Genomic DNA, 19659 nt, shown 5'->3' on the forward strand with positions numbered 1-19659 from the left:
AAAAAAACTAGCCGGGCAAGGTGGCGGGCGCCTGTAGTCTCAGCTACTCGGGAGGCTGAGGCAGGAGAATGGCGTAAACCTGGGAGGCGGAGCTTGCAGCGAGCTGAGATCCGGCCACTGCACTCCAGCCCGGGCTACAGAGCGAGACTCCGCCTCAAAAAAAAAAAAAAAAAAAATAATAATAATAATAATAAATCAAGACTCTTTTTTCTTTTTTTTTTTAGACAGAGTTTTGCTCTTGTTGCCCAGGCTGGAGTTCAGTGGCATGATCTCAGCTCACTGCAACCTCCACCTCACAGGTTCAAGCAATTCTCCTGCCTCAGCCTCCTGAGTAGCTGGGATTACAGGCACATGCCACCACACGCAGCTAATTTTGTATTTTTAGTAGAGATGGGGTTTCACCATGTTGGTCAGGCTGGTCTCGAACTCCTGACCTCAAGTGATCCACCCACGTTGGCCTCCCAAAGTGCTGGGATTACAGGGCATGAGCCACCATGCACAGCCTATAAATCAATAGACTCTTAACACATATAGGCTCTCACTAGCCTTTGATTGCAATTTGCCTAATTCTCAGCTTAAGTACTTCTAGGAAAATCATCCTTACAGAAACTATTTATTTCATCCCACATCTGTCAACACATTGATCAATCTTTAGCTCCGAGTCTATGGTATTGCTAGCCCTTTACTTAACATATTATGTATTTTGACAATTATAATGTAAAAAAAATTGGCTGGTCATGGTGGCTATATATATATATGAGCACTTTAGTAAAATGACTGAAACAATCTAAGTTTCAATAAATAACAATCATTAAAAACAAATCTTTTTTGATTAACCACTAAATACTAGGCATTACACTAAATTCTGGTGATTCACAAAAAATCAATAACATTCAGACCGTGACAAAGATCATAGAATCATATTTCACTATATATTTTTACAAACTTCAAGTAGATCTTAAATGGCTGCTTATTAAAATTCATTTCATTAAACATCAAAATTTTACTACACTGATGACCAGCCCGAGCAATAAAGTCTGACTTTGTCTCTACAAAAAATAAAACAAATTATCCAGGTGTGGTGGTGTACACCTGTGGTCTCAGGTGCTCAGGAGGCTGAGGTGGCAGGATCGCTTGATCTCAAGAGATGGAGACTGCAGCGAGCTGTATTCAATGCTGGGCACTCCAGCCTGGGTGACAGAGCTCGAGAAACCTTGTCTAAAAAAATTAAAATAATAAATAAAAACCGACTTTACTACACTGAATGACTTGTTTGCATACTTCTGATTAAGAAATAAGAGGCTGGGTGCAGTGATTCACACCTATAACCCCAGTTCTTTGGGAGGCCGAGGTGGCTGGATCACATGAGCCCAGGAGTTTGAAACCAGCCTGGGCAAAATGGTGAAACCTCATCTCTACCAAAAAAAAAAGATAAAAATTAGCCAGTCTCATAACCCGGTCTCAAAATAAATAAAAATTTTAAAATAAACTGGCTGGGCACAGTGGTTCACATCTGTAATCCCAACACTTTGGGAAACCAAGGCAGGTGGATCACCTGAGGTCAGGAGTTCGAAACTAGTCAGGCCAACATGGCGAAACCCCATCTCTACTAAAAATACAAAAATTAGCTGGGCGTGGTGGCTCATGCCTGTAACCCCAGCTACTTGGGAGGCTGAGGCAGGAGAATCACTTGAACCCAGGAGGTGGAGGTTGCAGTGAGCCAAGACTGTGCCACTGCATTCCAGCCTGGGCAAGGGTGAGACTCTGTCTCAAAAGAATACATAAATCAGGCCGGGCGCGGTGGCTCAAGCCTGTAATCCCAGCACTTTGGGAGGCCGAGACGGGCGGATCACGAGGTCAGGAGATCGAGACCATCCTGGGTAACACAGTGAAACCCCGTCTCTACTAAAAATAGAAAAAAACTTAGCCGGGCGAGGTGGCAGGCGCCTGTAGTCCCAGCTACTCGGGAGGCTGAGGCAGGAGAATGGCGTGAACCCGGGAGGCGGAGCTTGCAGTGAGCTGAGATCCGGCCACTGCACTCCAGCCTGGGCGACAGAGCGAGACTCCGTCTCAAAAAAAAAAAAAAAAAAGAATACATAAATCAAATAAAATAGAAACAGCAAGAAGGTATTAATATTAGCAAACTTTATACCTTTTACCTTTAACGTCTATCAAATAAATTCAACATTCAAGTTTTACATTTTAAAATCATTTTTATTGAGCTAATTTTAACAACATTGCTTTAGCTGGTGACAGCTGCCCCAAACCAAAACAAAGCCATCATGAATGCTATTCAACATCCTCAATGTAATCCAGTATGTTTTCGTACTTGGAATATAGTTAAACTTTTGACATTACATAATCAAGCAAACAGCAGTGCATACTATATTATTCAAAAAGACTTTATCTATTTCATTTTAAAAATCAAGCTACAAGTGGCCTCAGTTTTATCACCATTCGCAGTGACACATTCCACACTTCATGCTCTCAAAATAAAAAGTGCCCTAAAACTAACTCTAAGTTTTTTAGTTATTGACATTAATACTAACCAGAGTTACAGGAATTGAAGTTTAACATTGTACAATATAAGCGGCAATAAGTTACTGATATTTGCTGACAAATTCCACTCAAACTAAATACATCCTTGATACATTCAAAAAGACATTTTGTAAATTTTAATAAGCTAGTGTATATGTTGCAGTGCAAAAAAAGTGACACTCTAGTTTCCTGAGCTTTAGGAAATTAACAATTTTCTGACTACTACTTTCAACTTAAAATAGGCTCTTTATTATATGAAGCCATGACAAAACTACACAATTAAATTAGGCTTTTGGAGAACTGAAAGACTGGTCAGAGTTACGGTGATTTAGGGTAATGAAAAAGTTTTCAAAGTAAAAGTATTTACAACACTACAAAGGATACTGTGGATCTGCATGTAGTACAAAGATTAAAGATAATCTACTGATTTCACAATTGTCCCTCCTCTTTCAAAAATATTACACTGGGCCAGGCGCTGTAGCTTACACCTGTAATCCCAGCACTTTGGGAGGCCAAGGTGGATGGATCACCTGAGGTCAGGAGTTTGAGACCAGCCTGGCCAACATGGTGCAACCACATCTCTACTGAAATACAAAAATTAGCCGGGCGTGGTGGCAGGTGCCTATAATCCCAGCTACTCAAGAAGCTGAGGCAGGAGAATTGCTTGAACCCAAGAGGCGGAGGTTGCAGTGAGCAGAGGTCGTACCACCGCACTCCAGCCTGGGTGACAGAGGAAGACTCTGTCTCAAAGAAAAATTACACTGAAAGACTTTATGGTAAGTATTTAAAATTAAACATACCAACCTGTGGTATATTACACATTTTAATATATTCTTCCATAATGCCCACTAAGAAGAAATAAATGGGATAAATGATGAAAAAAAAAAAAAGAAAATAAACACGCTTTTAGGAATGTTTTCGCATGTGTACATGTCAGGCGACGTGAAAATGATTCCTCATGAGAACTCTCTACATCCTAAAAATTACAAAGACCGAGTTTCTACTTCAATTTTTTCTTCTGCTTGAAGTATATCTGGATCAACATGAACAACTGGAGGTCGCAGGATAACTTCAGGACCTCCACCATAAATAGACTGCAGAAAATTCCATGTTTCTTCAGAAATCTGGCCAGAATCTGCTCCTTAAAATTATGTAGAAGAAATAATGTTTACAAACCTACATTCATATTGCAAAAGCTTTCATAATGTACCCCCCAGCATGAATCTTCTAGGGATAATTGAGAACTTTTGGAACATGAATCCGCAGACTACCAGCCCATATTGTTATAAGCTGCAACATACGGTTTGTCTTAAAATGTCAGAGATGCATTTTCTTAGCTCTTACCAACAGCCTTAAGACTTTTCTTCAGATAAAAAAAATAGTGTCTGCTTTCCATTATTTGCCCCTAGTTAATGTATGGATTACATTCTTCAGCTGGCTAAAAGAGTACTATAGATGACTAATGATAACATATTTCTAACAGTGACAAATCACTCACAAGTAAAAGCTTAAATACGAGTCAAACTTACCTTGCCTAAGTATCACATTACCACATTTAGTGACTGCAATCTTAGTATTGTCAATAGGACCTGGAGGATCTAAAGGAAAAAATATCAAAATGTATTTTTCAAAGAAATGTAACAAAAATTGTGTAATTTTGTGCTTGACAAAATTGTGACCTGTAACTATATTATCAGATTGGTTATTTCTTAGCCAAATTATTAATTTTTTTTTCTTTTTTGAGATGGAGTCTCGCCCTGTCGTCCAGGTTGGAGTACAGTGGCACGACCTTAGCTCACTGCAAGCTCCACCTCAGGTTCAAGTGATTCTCCTGCCTCAGCCTCCTGAGTAGCTGGGATTACAGGCACACGCCATCACGCCCAGCTAATTTTTGCTTTGTTTTTTTTTGGAAATGGGGTTCACCATGTTGGTCAGGCTGGTCTCGAACTCCTGACCTCATGATCCGCCTGCCTCAGCCTCCCAAAGTGCTGGGATTACAGGCATGAGCCACCGCGCCTGGCCTATGGTTAATTCTTAATGTCTTCTCCTGAGCTTCTTTGTTTTTAGTTCTTAGTTCCCCCAAAACAGAACCAGGAAAGAAGATAAGAGAGGCTTGTTCACAACCATCACAGTCTAACAGAAATTATTTTTTAACTCTCCGTTTGGGGATTACAAGTCAAAATGTACCACTAATGCTAAAAAATAGCAATTCCTTTGTAACTTTAAAGAAATTATACAATTAATGTGCTTCAGATTATCAAAGTAACATTAAAAACAATAAAAGCATTATAAAGGAAAGTGTTTAAATACATTCTTTTTAAAATTTAAGGCAAAAGTGAACCACATGGTCATCATCAAAAGCTGTAAAAGAAATTTAAACAAATTTACAATAAAAAAAAACATTAAAAAGTGGGCAAAGACCATGAACACTTCTCAAAAGACGACGCTGAGGCAGGACAATCGCCTGAACCCAGGAGGAGGTTGCAGTGAGCTGAGATCTCACCAACTCCACTACAGCCTGAGCGACAAAGTGAGCCTCTACCTCAAAAAAAAAAAAAAGAGTCAAGAAACAAGAGATGCTGGCAAGGCTGTGGAGAAATAGGAACACTTTTACACTGTTAGTGGGAATGTAAATTAGTTCAACCATTGTGGAAGACAGTGTGGCGATTCCTCAAAGACCTAGAACCAGAAATACCATTTGACCCAGCAATCCCATTACTGGGTATATATCCAAAATAATGTAATTCATTCTGTTATAAAGATACATGCACACATATGTTCATGGCAGCACTATTCACAATAGCAAAGACAGAGAATCAACCCAAATGATCATCTATGATAGACTGGATAAAGAAAATGTGGTAAATATATACCATGGAATACCATGCAGCCATAAAAAGGAAAGAAATTATGTCCTATGCAGGCACATGGATGGAACTGGAAGCCCTTATCCTCAGCAAACTAATGCAGAAACAGAAAACCAAACACTGCATGTTCTCACTAGTAAGTAGGAGCTGAACAATGAGAACACAAGGACACAGGGAGGAGAACACACACTGGGGCCTGTTGGTGGGGGGCTGGGGTATGAGGGGTGGGAGAGCAACAGGAAAAACAGCTAATGCATGCTGGGCTTGATACCTAGGTAATGGGTTGATAGGTGCAGCGAATCGCCATGGCACATGTTTACCTATGTAACAAACCTGCACATCCTGCACATGTATGCTGGAACTTACAAAATAAAAATACAATTTTTTTAAAAGTGTAGAAAAGTCAGATAAGGTGGTGTGCACCTATAGTCCCAGCTACTCAGGAGGCTGAAGCAAGGGGATCGCTGGAGCCCAGGAGTTTGAGGCCAGCCTGGGCAATATAGAGAGAACTCAGTAACTCAGCACTTTGGGAGGCCAAGGTGGGTGCATTCCTTGAGCACAGGAGTTCCTGGGCAACACTGTGAGACCATATCTCTACAATTAATTTTTTAAAATAATGTTTAAATTAGCCAAGTGTGGTAGTACATGCCTGTGGTCCCAACTACTCAGGAGATGGAGGTAGGAGGATCGCATGGGCTGAGAGGTCAGGGCTGCAGTGAGCCGTGATCATGCTGCTGTACTTCAACCTGGGCAACAGAGGTAAGACCTTGTCTCTATTAATTAAAAATTTTAAAAAGTAAATACATAAATACAAAAAAGCTTTAACCGGGCATATTGTTGCAGCCTTTTTCACATATCAGAATGTCTTTTTTTTGTTTGTTTGTTTAAAGACAAAGTCTTGCTCTGTTGGCCAGGCTGGAATACAGTGGCATGATCTCAGTTCACTGCAGCCTCCGCCTTGCGAATTCAAGCAATTCTCCTGCCTCAGCCTCCTGAGTAGCTGGGATTACAGGTGCCTGCCACCACACCTGGCTAATTTTTGTATTTTTAGTAGAGACAGGGCTTCACTATGTTGGTCAGGCTGGTCTTGAACTCCTGACCTCAGGTGATCCACCCACCTCGGCCTCCCAAAGTGCTGGGATTACAGGCGTGAGCCACCACGCCCGGCACATATCAGAGCATCTTATTTTCAAATTATTAAATATTGTTATACAATTTTACTTTAAAAGTCCACTGTATTGAATAAACTGTAACTTAAGCAACCTCTTATTCCTTATAAAGATTTCCAAAATTTTTTCAATATTAAGATCACAGATTTACTTTGTTCAGTTCTCTTATTCCTGCTATAATTCATAAAATGAGTTTAACAAAATTTAAAACCAACAGAATATAAACTAGAACGTGAAGATCCCTGAGGACAGGATTTTTTTCTGTTCTGTTCAATAGTGTAATCCCAAGTGCACATAGATATTCAAGAAATATTTGTCAAACAAAACAACAAATAATTTACCAAAAAAATTTTTTTCAGTCAACCACTTACCTCCATCTTTACCCTTCACAAAACTTTCCCATTCTCTAAACCACTGCATACTGATGCAATAAAAAGTAGCTGGAGAGTCCTCTTCTTGGAACGCTCTATTAAGCTAGATGGGGGGAAAAAAAACAATCACCTAGTATCTAAAACTTGCTTTATGGCAAAACAATACAATCATTCCACTTCAGTGTTTGATAACTCAGCACTTTGGGAGGCTGAGGCAGGAGGAGTCTTTGAACCCAGGAGTTCAAAACCAGCCTGGGCAACATCGTGAGAACATCCCTACAAAAAAAAAAAAATTATTTTTTATTTTTATTTATTTATTTTTGAGATAGAGTTTTGCTGTTGTTGCCCAGGCTGGAGTGCAATGGCACGATCTGGGTTCACTGCAACCTCCGCCTCCCAAATTCAAGCGATTCTCCAGCCTCAGCCTCCCGGGTAGCTGGGATTACAGGTGCCTGCCACCACACCTGGCTAATTTTTGTATTTTTAGTAGAGATGAGGTTTTCACCATGTTGCCCAGGCTGGTCTTGAACTCCTGGCCTCAAGTGATCCACCTGCCTCGGGCTCCCAAAGTGCTGGGACTATAGACGTGAACCACTGCACTCAGCCTATACAAAAAAAAATTTTTTTAATTAGCTGTGTGAGGTGATTCGTGCCTGTAGTCCCAGCTATTCGGGAAGCTGAGGTAGGAGGATCACTTCAGCTCAGAAGGTTGAGACTACAGTGAGCCATGATTGTGCCACTATACTCCAGGCTGGGTGACAGAATAAGACCCTGTCTCAAAAAAAAAAAAAAAAAAAAAAAAAGTGGTACAGTAAGATGTACCCTAACTTAGTACTAGGATATGTGGTAGCATATATGAATAAACAATTCTAGGTTCTGTCTCAAAATTTAACAAGTAAACATAAAAGGGGCATAAAGATTGGGTAAATGAAGATGGTCAAGACAAAGTCTTCAAAACAATAAATACTGCACATATTTATTAAAAATCTAATGCATAGGCCGGGCGTGGTGGCTCAAGCCTGTAATCCCAGCACTTTGGGAGGCTAAGACGGGCGGATCACGAGGTCAGGAGATCAAGACCATCTTGGCTAACCCGGTGAAACCCCATCTCTACTAAAAAATACAAAAAACTAGCTGGACGAGGTGGCGGGCGCCTGTAGTCCCAGTTGCTTGTAAGGCTGAGGCAGGAGAATGGCGTGAACCCAGGAGGCGGAGCTTGCAGTGAGCCAAGATCTAGCCACTGCACTCCAGCCTGGGCGACAGAGCGAGACTCCGCCTCAAAAAAAAAAAAAAAAAAAAAAATCTAATGCATAAACTTTATTTATGTACACATATTATATCCACAGTCTATACTTTGTTTACTTAAGATACTGGTAGACAACTTGCTATTACCTGCCATGCTGCAATGAATGATCTTCTACATGTCATTTCACAAGCAATATACATAAATGTATAGGTAAATTCTAAAAAGCGGTGGGACAGTCCCTAAAAACCAATTCCCTCTTCCGGCCCTCGACCTAAGGAATGGGCATGTGACTCAAACTATACACAACTCTACCAGAAATAAAAATCTTCAGAGAAGTGACCTAATGGTTAGAATGGAATCACTCCGATGTCAATTCAGGTAGATACTCAGGGCTACCTTAGTTCTCAAACTTTTGGAGGTATGGTTTTTCAATTTTTATTCTTAGTAAATTTCTTTTTTGCCAGGTTAGCCAGTTAAAAAAAACCCAAGCGACAGAAAAACTGATACAGAAAGAGAAGCACAAGCAAAAGAGGCTTGGGAAAATTAAGGGTATTTGGAATTAATCTAATTGTAGCAGTGTATAAGACTCCTAAAAATATCTCATGATGGGCAATTAAATCCATGGAACACACTACCTGTGGACAAAGACAACCAAGTTCAGATTATATAATTCCTCTAATCAAATTAATCAACCCCCTGTGATTGTCCACAGATTTCCTTATAAAAATAGCCCAGAAGTACCTCCATGATCTCACCCCATAATCTGACCTCATCTTCTTTCTTCCTTATTTTTCACTGGTGGTCATACTGGCCACTCTGTTATTCCCAGAATCAAACAAATACACCCCTGCCTCACAAGGCTTTTGCAGTAACCCTTCTTTTTGCAGGTATCTGAATGACTATCTCCCTTACCTCCTTTAAGTCTTTGCTTAAATGTCATCTTCTCAATGAGTCCTATTTTGACCATCCTGTTTAAAACTCCAACCTGGGCTGGGCGCGGTGGCTCACGCCTGTAATCCCAGCGTCACAGATCACTTACGGATCACTTGAGGTGGGGAGTTCGAGACCAGTCTGGCCAACATGGTGAAACCTCATCTCTACTAATAATACAAAAATTAGCCAGGCGTGGTGGTGGGTGCCTGTAATCCCAGCTACTCGGGAGGCTGAGGCAGGAGAATTGCTTGAACCCAAGAGGAGGAGGGTGCAGTGGGCCGAGATCACGCCACTGTACTGCAGCCTGGACAAAAAAGCAATACCCCATCTCAAAAATAAAATAAAATCAAAATAAAATATAAAACTCCAACCTGACTCCTCCCCCTCACCACTATAATCTTGGTGCCTCTGATTCTATTCATTGTTTCCCCTTTCCATTGTACCCATCACCTTTTAATATAATATATAACATATTTATCAAATATAAGCTCTGGCATGGCACAGTGGCTCACCTGAGACCAGAAAATTCAAGACCAGCCTGGGCAACATGGTAAACCCCACCTCTACTAAAAATACAAAAAAAAAAATTAGCTGGGGGTGGTGGCACATGCCTATAGTCCCAGCTATTCATCAGCAGGCTGATGTGGAGGATCTCTTGAGCGTGGGAGATCAAGGCTGCAGAAAGCTGTGATCATGCCACCACACTCCAGCCCGGGCAAAAGAGCAACACCTTGTCTCAAAAAAAAAAAAAAAAGTGTGTGTGTGTGTGTGTGTGTGTATATATATATGTACGTGTGTGTATGTATGTATATGTAAGCTCTCTGAGGGCAAAGATCTTTCTGGGACACAAAGTAGCTAGCTGCTTCAGTGGAACAATGAAATGTAAAATGCTGTGGTAGTCTCTGATGGTTAACAAAGAAATCAAGGCATATTTGTCTCAAGGCATGGAATTAAAGTTGGGGCTTTCTGTGGTGAGAAACTTATCCCTAGAGAACTGAGATTTCTAAAATGTAATGTCAGACTGAATCTGCCAGATGCTGAATTATAACAACCATTACATTCATACCACTACCATGTTTAAACACTTTCAGGACTTACTTTATCTTTGGTATTAAGTTACTTCCTATGTGTTTAGGTAGAAGCTTTTTAAAATTTAGTTAAGCACAGTTACCTCATTAATTTAAGGATGTGTTTCTCTCTAGTTTTGAGAAATTTATCTAAATGGTTACTCTAAATGTAGTTCTCACCCTGTTCTCTTTTAAAAAATACATAATAGAAAAATATTGGATCCTATAGCTATTCAACATGTCAAAACTTTTCTTCTTTCTGTCTGCTTATCTTTTTGTGCTTTACCTTGGGAGAAATCTTTCCGCTACATCTTCCAGCATACTAATTTGCTCTCCAATAGTATTTATTTTGCCATTCAATCAACCCATGTACTGAGGTTTTGTTTTGTTATTTAGGATACAATTTCCTGATGTACCTCCCTGAATATCAATCATACTTCACACGTCTACATTCACTGCTCTACCTAGGCAGATACCTTTATGCTTGCTGCCTGGTACAGTGCAACAGGTAGAATGCTAGGGTCATCACGGTATCTGCCACTTCCAAGATTAAAGCCCATATAGTCATTTCCTATGGCACTTGCTTGCTTCTTTGATCTGATCCTATCTGCTTTTTCAGTTTTTCAGAAACTTCACCTAGCTTCCAATCCACCAAGGGCACTTATTTTTATATTCCAGTGTTATTTTTGTCCACACATGTGCTTTGTTTAAAAAAAAAAAGGGGGGGGGGGCCTGAATAAAACAAACAAAAAATAAACCCTAATATTACAGAATAATAATCATAGGTTTGCACTTTTTCTTTTTCTTTTTCTTTTTTTTTTTTTTGGAGACTTAATCTCATTCTGTCATCCAGGCTGGAATACAGTGGTGTGATCTCAACTCACTGCAATCTCCACCTTCCCGGTTCAAGCAATTCTCCTGCCTCAGTCTCCCTAGTAGGTGGGATTACAGGCGCCCGCCACCACACCTGGCTAATTTTTGTATTTTTAGTAGAGATGGGGTTTCACCATGTTGGCCAGGCTGGTCTTGAACTCCTGACCTCAAGTCATCCGCCTGCCTCAGCCTCCCAAGGTGCTGGGATTACAGGCGTGAGCCACTGAGCCCGGTCAATTTTATTTATTTTTAAAGACAGGGTCTTGCTCTGTTGCCCAGGCTGGAGTACAGGGTCATGGTCAGAGCTCCCTGTAATCTCCAACTCCTAGGCTCAAGCAATCCTCCCTCCTTAGCCTCCCAAAGTGCAAGAAAGGCATAAGCCACCTTGCCCAGTCCCAGATTTGCTTTAAAAAAAAAAAAAAAAAAAAAAAAAATTTGTTAAGGTATAATCCTCCCACTCTTCGTGTGGACTTCAAAGGTTTTCTGTAAATTTACAGTTGTGCAACTGTCACCACAATCCAGCTTAGAGCCCTCCAACACCCACAAAAGCTGTCCTGCACCAGTTTGCAATCAGTTCCCCTTCTCTTGGTCCTTGAAATTGCTAATCATTTGTCTCTACACTTTTTCCCTTTTTAGAAATTTCATATAAATGAATTAGACATTATATAGTCTGTTGTATGTCTGTCTTACACTTGGCATAATGTTTCTAATATTTGTCCATGTTGCTGCATGGATCAGTATGCCATTACCTTTTTACTGCTGAGTAGCATTTTATTATACAACTATAACACATTTTGTTTATCCATTTGTCAGATGATAGACATTTCAATTGTTTCTAGTTTTGGGCAATTATGAACAATACTGCCATAAACATTTGTTTACATGTTTTATGTTAATATAAATTTTCATTTCTCTGGAATGAATACCTAAGAGTGGGATTGCTGGGTCATGTACTAGGAGTTGAACCTACAAGAAATTACCAAACTGTTTATCATTTGGCACACAGCATTTTGCATCCTCATCGATATTCATAGGAATTCCCTAATGACTGAGACTGTGTACTTTTTATGTGCTTATCAGCGCTATCTTCTTAAGGGTAATTTCTATTCAAATCTTTTGCCTATTTTCCAATTGGAATATTTGTTTACTTATTGAGTTATATGTTCTTTATATAGTCTGGATACAAGTCCTTTGATGACACATGATTTTTAAACACCTATAACTTACACTGGATTTAGGTCTACCTTCCTAACTCAGTGTTTTACCAAGTACCACTATTCTTGGACTTAGTGAATGACTCATTCATAACCATAATATCCTACACTGGCTCTGACCTTGGAATTCATTTTACACAAAAGAAATGAAGAAATAGGCTTACTTTCATAAAATTCACTGATGTTACCATGTGCTATCATTTGCAAAAGATGTTGGCCTACTGGACTTAGTTTTTTTGTGCGGGTGGCAACACTTTGTGAGTTTGGTACTACCTTACACGATGACGTATATGCTCCAAATTAGATACCAATATATGGTGGTTTTTCCCATAACCAGAATACATAAACCTAGGAATCAGGTAAAGGAAATAAGAGAGCTCATCTACTACTACCTACTGACATATTCACAAAAGTTTTGCTTCCCACACTCACAACTTCGGCCTCTACTAAATGTGGAAGATTTGTATCCCGAGGGAACACAACAACAATTTGACTGGACTGAAAGTTGAGACAGCCCCCTGGCCATTTTGAGTTTCTCATGTCACTGAATCAGCAAGCAAAGAGGAGGTTACAGTACTGGCTGCAATGACTGATCCCAGTTATAAAGGGTAAATTAAATGAATACTACATTACTACATAATAGGAACAGAGGATTATGTTGGGAAACCAGATTATACCCACTGTATTAGTTTCAGAGGAATGCTATAACAAAGTGCCACAAATTTGGAAAATGAAAAGGTATTCATTCTCTCTGTTTTGGAGACCAGAAATCCAAAATCCCAGTGTCAGCAGAACCATTCTCCCTGTAGAGGCTCTAAGAGGAAGACTCATTCCTTGCCTATCATGCTTCTAAAGCTTCTACCGTGCAGCTGTATCATTCCAACCTCTGCCTCCATCTTCATGATTTTCACCTCTTCTCTGTGTATCTCTCTGCTGTGTATCTCTGTGAAAGGTCACTTACTGGATTTAGGGCCCATTCAGACAACTGAGGATGATCTCATCTCAAAAAACCTTACATATGCAAATACCCCTTTTTCAAGTAAGGTCACATTCACCAATAAGGTTAATTTACAGAGATTAGAGTATGGAAATATCTTTTTGGGAACCACCATTCAACCCACTATAGGCACCATTTAGTATTTCCATACTCAGAGAAATCTAATACAGACAAGACTACTAAGGGTTCAAACCCTTCAGAAATGAAGGTCTTGGGTTATTTTATGAGGTAAACACATTTACAACCAGCCAAGGTATTGGCTGAAAACAGAGGAAATAAGGAAATAGTAGTGATTAGCTATAGATACATATTTCTTCCTTGCTCCATGTACATATTTATAAATATTTACCAGATGTTGAAATAACTACCAATTTATTTTTTTCCTTTCATTTGACTACTATCATAAGGTATATTGGTGGTTAACATTATAGTTCATTCTTTTTTTTTTTTTCTGAGACAGAGTCTCGCTCTGTCGCCCGGGCTGGAGTGCAGTGGCCGGATCTCAGCTCACTGCAAGCTCCGCCTCCCGGGTTCATGCCATTCTCCTGCCTCAGCCTCCCGAGTAGCTGGGACTACAGGTGCCGCCACCTCGCCTGGCTAGTTTTTTTTTTTTGTATTTTTAGTACAGACAGGGTTTCACCGTGTTAGCCAGGATGGTCTTGATCTCCTGACCTCGTGATCCGCCTGTCTCGGCCTCCCAAAGTGCTGGGATTACAGGCTTGAGCCACCGCGCCCGGCCTATAGTTCATTCTTTAGATCACAGAGTATAACAGGGAAAAGCGTGACTATACTGTCTGAACTAAAAGATTTATGAATATCATTTAGAAATAGGTATAGTGACTGATGGGACTTTGGGTCTCCTAAACACGGGGAAAGGGCAAATGAAACACATACTGGTGCAGGAGCCTAGTTGTATTACGTCAGGCAGAAGCATGATATTGTTGCCACTGTTGTTTGGTTGTATAAGTGCATATGGGTGCTGGGTTGACAAAGGGGTAGGCTGTGCTGTATTATCTGTTAATGAACATCATTTTCATTTATTCATATACTCCCTTCTGTGAAGACAAGCCTACATTTTACAGGATCCATTGCCAGTAGTATGCCAGACTATACATAACCATGATATATGAAATATATGAAAGGTATAAGAGAAAGAAAAACGATTTCCCCCTCTGGTGGCAGCTTTGGACAGTCTTGAGGCATCCACAGATAGCATAAGTAGGGTTTTGCCACCACTTCTAAGCATCTTCCAAAGAATCCAATCTCACTTAGTATTGTACACAGCTAACATCTTTAACAGCAGCATCCTGTGTCTTCTGGGCATCCTCTTGAATAATTCACTTGGGTCCTGATAGTAGCAGTAGCTTCTCACGTTTCTGAGCATTGTCATAGGCAGACAGCTGAAATCGTTTCCAAGGGCTTTATGCAGTTTTGAATTTTTTTTAACTCTGAAGCAATCTGAAACTTACAGGAAAACTCCAAGTATACAAAGAAATTTTCTTTACCTAGTTTGATTTCAGAATAAGTTGAACAGATGTTCCTTTCTTCCAAATAGTTTGTTGTTTTATAAAATGTCCCTCAGTTTGAGTTTGTGACTTTCCTCATTTGAGATTCAGGTTATCCACCTGTGTATCAAAGAAGTGGTGCCATGTTCTTCTAATTGTACACTATTCTGGCACATAATTTTGATTTGTTTCATTTCTTTTTTTCTTTCTTTTAAGATACAAAGTCTCGCTACATTGTCCAGGCTAGTCTTAAACTCCTGGGCTCAAGTGATCCTCTTGCCTCTGCCTCCTGAATAACTGGAACTTACAGGGATACACCAGCATACCCAACTAATTGATTTGTTTCATTTTTAATGATGCTCATTTTATCTTCATCGAGATAGTGTCAGGATTCTCTGCTGAAACTTAGTCTTTTCCCTTTGTAATTAATAAGTGTTTAATGAGGGAGTTAAGTTGAAATGATGTAAACATTCCATTCCTCATCCTTTCCATTTATTCATTTATTTATTTATACCAATATGGATGCAATATCTCCTATTTTATTTAATGAGGTTGTATATTACTATAATTTATTTTGAGGCTAGGCACAGTAGTTTATACTTGTAATCCCAGAGCTTTCGGAGGCAGAGGCAGGAAAATTGCTTGAGGCCAGAATTAGAGACCAGCCTGGGCAAGACAGAAAGACACTGTCTCTACAAAAAAAATTTTTCTTTAATTAGCCACACATGGTGGTGTGCATCTGTAGTCCTAGCTACTCGGGATGCTGAGGCAGGAGGATCCCTTGAGCCTAGGAGTTCAATGTTACAGTGAACTATGACCAGCCACTCCACTCCAGTCTGGTGACAGAATAAGACCCTGTCTTTTAAAATAAAATTCAGAAATATATAAATATAGATACATAGATATGTATAGATATCTATCTATATGTATAGATATATATCTACATCTATATACATATCTATATATCTATAGATATGTATCTATATTTTATATACGTTTGAATTGAACATATTCTCTCTCTATATATATAGAACATATTCTCTCTATATATAAAGTTACATATAGATCTATCCAGATATAGACCTATCTAGATAGACCTGTATCTGTTTATTAAGGTCAGTGACTTTATCAGTTTATTGCTTAACCTGCTCTATCTATATTTCATATACAGATCTAGATACAGATCTATCTAGATAGACCTAGAGAGCTGGGTATGATCAATCCTACTGGAGTAATCAATAGATTGGAGTAATCAATCTATATATATAGATATCTATATAAATATATAGAGATATATATATATCTGAGAGCCAGGTATGATCAATCCTACTGGAGTAATCATTGATCCAAGGCACTTTCAGTGAGAGTTAAGAAATATTAAGTTTCTATACATGCATACTCACACACATACACACACACACACACACACACGTACACGTCCATATTTACTCAGTTATTATCACGAGTTCACAAAGATACCCATAACTCCAATCCAGTAACAATACAAGGTACAGTTTAGTTTTCTCCTTTTCCATATTTGAAACTTCCTCATCTGACAATGGGAAACTTGGCACTCATTACACTTATGACTTGATCATTTTCCCATATGGAACCAATCGCTCACTGCCACTACCACCACTATGCTATATCCTTGTAGCCACCAATGTCAGGCCAATATGGGCATTCCTTCTCATTCTGCCTGGGCTCTAACACTCTTGATTGGGCTCATGCCACTCACTATACAGAAGTTATCTTTACCCTGTGTGGTTATAAAACACCATCCTTGGCCACTGCTTTCCTCCCACCCACAATGTGGTAACCCTATCCCACTTCTAGATTTCCTGAAAGTCAGCAGTGGTCTTCTTGGCCTCAACTGCCCAGTCCTTTCGATAGTAATGTAACGCTCTCATTCCCTATATTCTGATTCTATTCAAAATACTTAGAATAGCTTCTATTAATCAAACCCTGACAGACACAGTCATTCGCCATTATTTAAGCATTGATAGAAAAAACTATTTTTAATATTCAACTAAAGTTTGCTTCCTTAGATTCAAGAAGTAAATGAAGCCCATGTAAAATAAATAAATCTATACCTATATCTTTTTTTATGTAAAATTTACTTTACTTTAGGCAAGGACACAAAAAAAGCCCTGAATCAGTGAGGAAAAGCAGGTGTGCGTGTATGTCTACACATGTGCAGGAAAGGAATAATATGAAACATACTGGACATCTTATTTTGATCTGCTTAATATCTTCTCCCCTGCTTTTACTAAAAGAATTTTTTTTCTTGCAGTATTACTCCTCCCCATAATAGTGTCTCAGTAGATTTATCAATGAACATGTCTCTCAAGTGATCCAGTTTTTCAAGTGTCTTAAATAGTTGGAGCTATGTTACTGACAGCAGCACTGCAGAGACTTCTTGCTACCTCGATAATTGCAAGGGTACTAGTCCTTGCCCATAAAACCTGGTTGTTCGTGCTTTTGATTTTATGACCACACTTTCTGTTGCTTACAATTAAGGGACACCTCATAATATGCTCAGTTTGTGAAAAATGGGTATATTTATAAGCTCAGAAGTCTCTCAAAAAAACAAAACAATAATATATCTCACAAAAGAATGAAAGTAGTACATGCAGTCTGGATAATACTAACTTAAGAAAACCTGTAATTTTCCATTTCAATAAGATTTCTGCCAGTGCCAATACATTAAAAAAAAAAAAAAAAAGTATTGTCAATCCATAAAAACAAAAACCCAAAGGGGTCAAGCGCAGTGACTCATGCCTATAATCCCAGCACTTCGTGGGGCCAATACAGTGGATCACATGAGGTCAGGAGTTCGAGACCAGCATGGCCAACACGGCAAAACCCTGTCTCTACTAAAAATACAAAAATTAGCCAGGCGTGGTGGGGCACGCCAGTTGGGTTGGGAAGCTGAGGCAGAAGAATCGCTTGAACCTAGGAGACAGAGGTTGCTGTGAGCCGAGATTGCACCACTGCACTCCAGCCTGGGCGACAGAGCAAGATTTTGTCCCATACACACACACACAAAAAAAACACAAAGGGAGAACATAACTCAACAGAACTGTAGTGAACTGCCTGAGGTCATTCACCATTATGCACCTAGAACACTTGAAATCTATTACAACTCTTTCATCCAATCATTTTATTAATATCATATAGCTCTGATAATTGTCAGGTCTTCATCTTTATCCTAGATCAATTTAAAAAGCATCACTTTTTTACCCGGATAAAAATTTCCAGCTCAGTTTTTCTTCTTTTTTCAATTTTCTCCGCCTCAATTTGGCAAGTGTGACAAATGTACAGATGGTTAACAGCTGGTCCTCCACCATACCTAAAGCATGAAAAATTTAAGAATTAAAATTATGGCAATCTTAAGAAAGCTTATGTTCTAGGAAGTTTGTTTCTAACGTTTAAGTCAGTGGCCAAATACCCAGTAAAAATAAATTCTCTTAATAAAATTTTCAAAGTAATATAAAAACCAAAAACTATATGAGGACTTGTTATTATGTTAAGTTCAGTGACTTCATCAGTTTATTGCTTAACTTGCTTTATCTATATTTCAACTTTCCCTTACTTCTGCTCCAAAATGTTAGAGTCAATAACAAAGTAAAAGAAGTGATTTCAAAAATTATCATACAACACATAAATGTTAAATTACACATCACAGTTATAGTCAAGTTTTCATCAAATGAAGGCCTCCCCTGGCCTCTCAATTAAGAAGCACTGAATGTATGAATTATTTTCAATATTTAATTAAAGAAAACATAATTAGTAGGAAATTAGTGGCGCAAAATGTTTTAAAATAAAGGTCGGAAGTTGCAAGATCAACCTGGCCAACATGGTGAAACCCCGTATCTACTAAAAATATAAAAATTAGCCAGGCGTGGAGACGTGCGCCTGTAATCCCAGGTACTTAGGAGGCTGAGGCACAAGAATCACTTGAAACTGGGAGGCAGAGGTTGCAGTGAGCCGAGATCACACCACTGCACTCCAGACTGGGTGACAGAGTGAGACTCCATCTTAAAATTTTTAAATTTACATTGTTAAGGCCAGGCCCAGTGGTGCATGCCCGTAATCCCAGTATTTTGGGAGGCCGAGGTGGCCATATGGCTTGAGCCCAGGAGTTCAAGACCAGCCCGGGCACATGGCGAAACCCCATCTCTACAAAAAAAAAAAACCCCAAAATTAGCCAGACATGGTGATGCATGCCTGTGATCCCAGTTACTCGGCCGGCTGAAGCGAGAGGACCACTTGAGCCTAGGAGGTAGAGGCTGCAGTGAGCCGAGATCATGCCACTCCACTCCAGCCTGGGTAAAAGAGCAAGACCTTGTCTCAAAAAAAAGAAAAAAAAAATTTACAATTTAAGAGTAAGATACTCAATTGTGGGAGTATATACATATGTAAAATTTTAGTGTGGGGATATGCAAAATATTTTAAAGAAAGTACTTAAATTACCACAGCATACCTTTGCAGACAGATAATTAGAACAAAAAAATTAAAATTAATTATCTAGACTATGCCACAGTAGCTACAAAGTCTTCCTACTCACACTTCATAATGAATAAGTGAAGGAAAAAGAATAAACATACAGCACAAGGAGCATCTGTGAAATAATCCAATCCCCTTTTAACCAGTTTAACTGACTTTCACAACACTGTATGGTCTGATTTAAAAAACAAACCTGCTATATAGGTTATCCCAAATGTTCTGAGGCAGCATCAAAACCAGGTCTTCAATATAACCAGCTTTTCTTGGAGGAACACCTAAAAAAAAAAATTTAAACATATTTGTCTCATGCTTTTAATTATATTCCTTTCAAAGATTAAACTCATTTTTTTAACAATAACTAAATGACTGA

The 19659-nt window shown here is 39.2% G+C and overlaps 1 protein-coding gene across 4 annotated transcripts in view; it reads right to left on the reverse strand.

The window, feature by feature from the left end:
* Positions 1-2193: 2193 nt before the first annotated feature.
* USP33 (ubiquitin specific peptidase 33) overlaps positions 2194-19659 on the reverse strand; it is a 69807-nt gene continuing 52341 nt past the window's right edge. For 3 of the 4 annotated variants that reach the window (XM_050804935.1, XM_050804932.1, XM_050804946.1), the window contains 5 exons: positions 19483-19564; positions 18024-18132; positions 6946-7048; positions 4068-4136; positions 2194-3679 (listed from right to left, as the gene is read on the reverse strand). In XM_050804935.1, the coding sequence (XP_050660892.1) occupies positions 3522-3679; positions 4068-4136; positions 6946-7048; positions 18024-18132; positions 19483-19564 (521 nt within the window). In that variant the 3' untranslated portion in view covers positions 2194-3521. Of the gene's footprint in view, positions 3680-4067; positions 4137-5726; positions 6152-6945; positions 7049-18023; positions 18133-19482; positions 19565-19659 lie in introns of those variants that run through there. The other variant, XM_050804957.1, reaches the window with a different exon arrangement.

Source organism: Macaca thibetana, chromosome 1 (assembly GCF_024542745.1).
Source record: "Macaca thibetana thibetana isolate TM-01 chromosome 1, ASM2454274v1, whole genome shotgun sequence".
NCBI classification, from domain to species: domain Eukaryota; kingdom Metazoa; phylum Chordata; class Mammalia; order Primates; family Cercopithecidae; genus Macaca; species Macaca thibetana.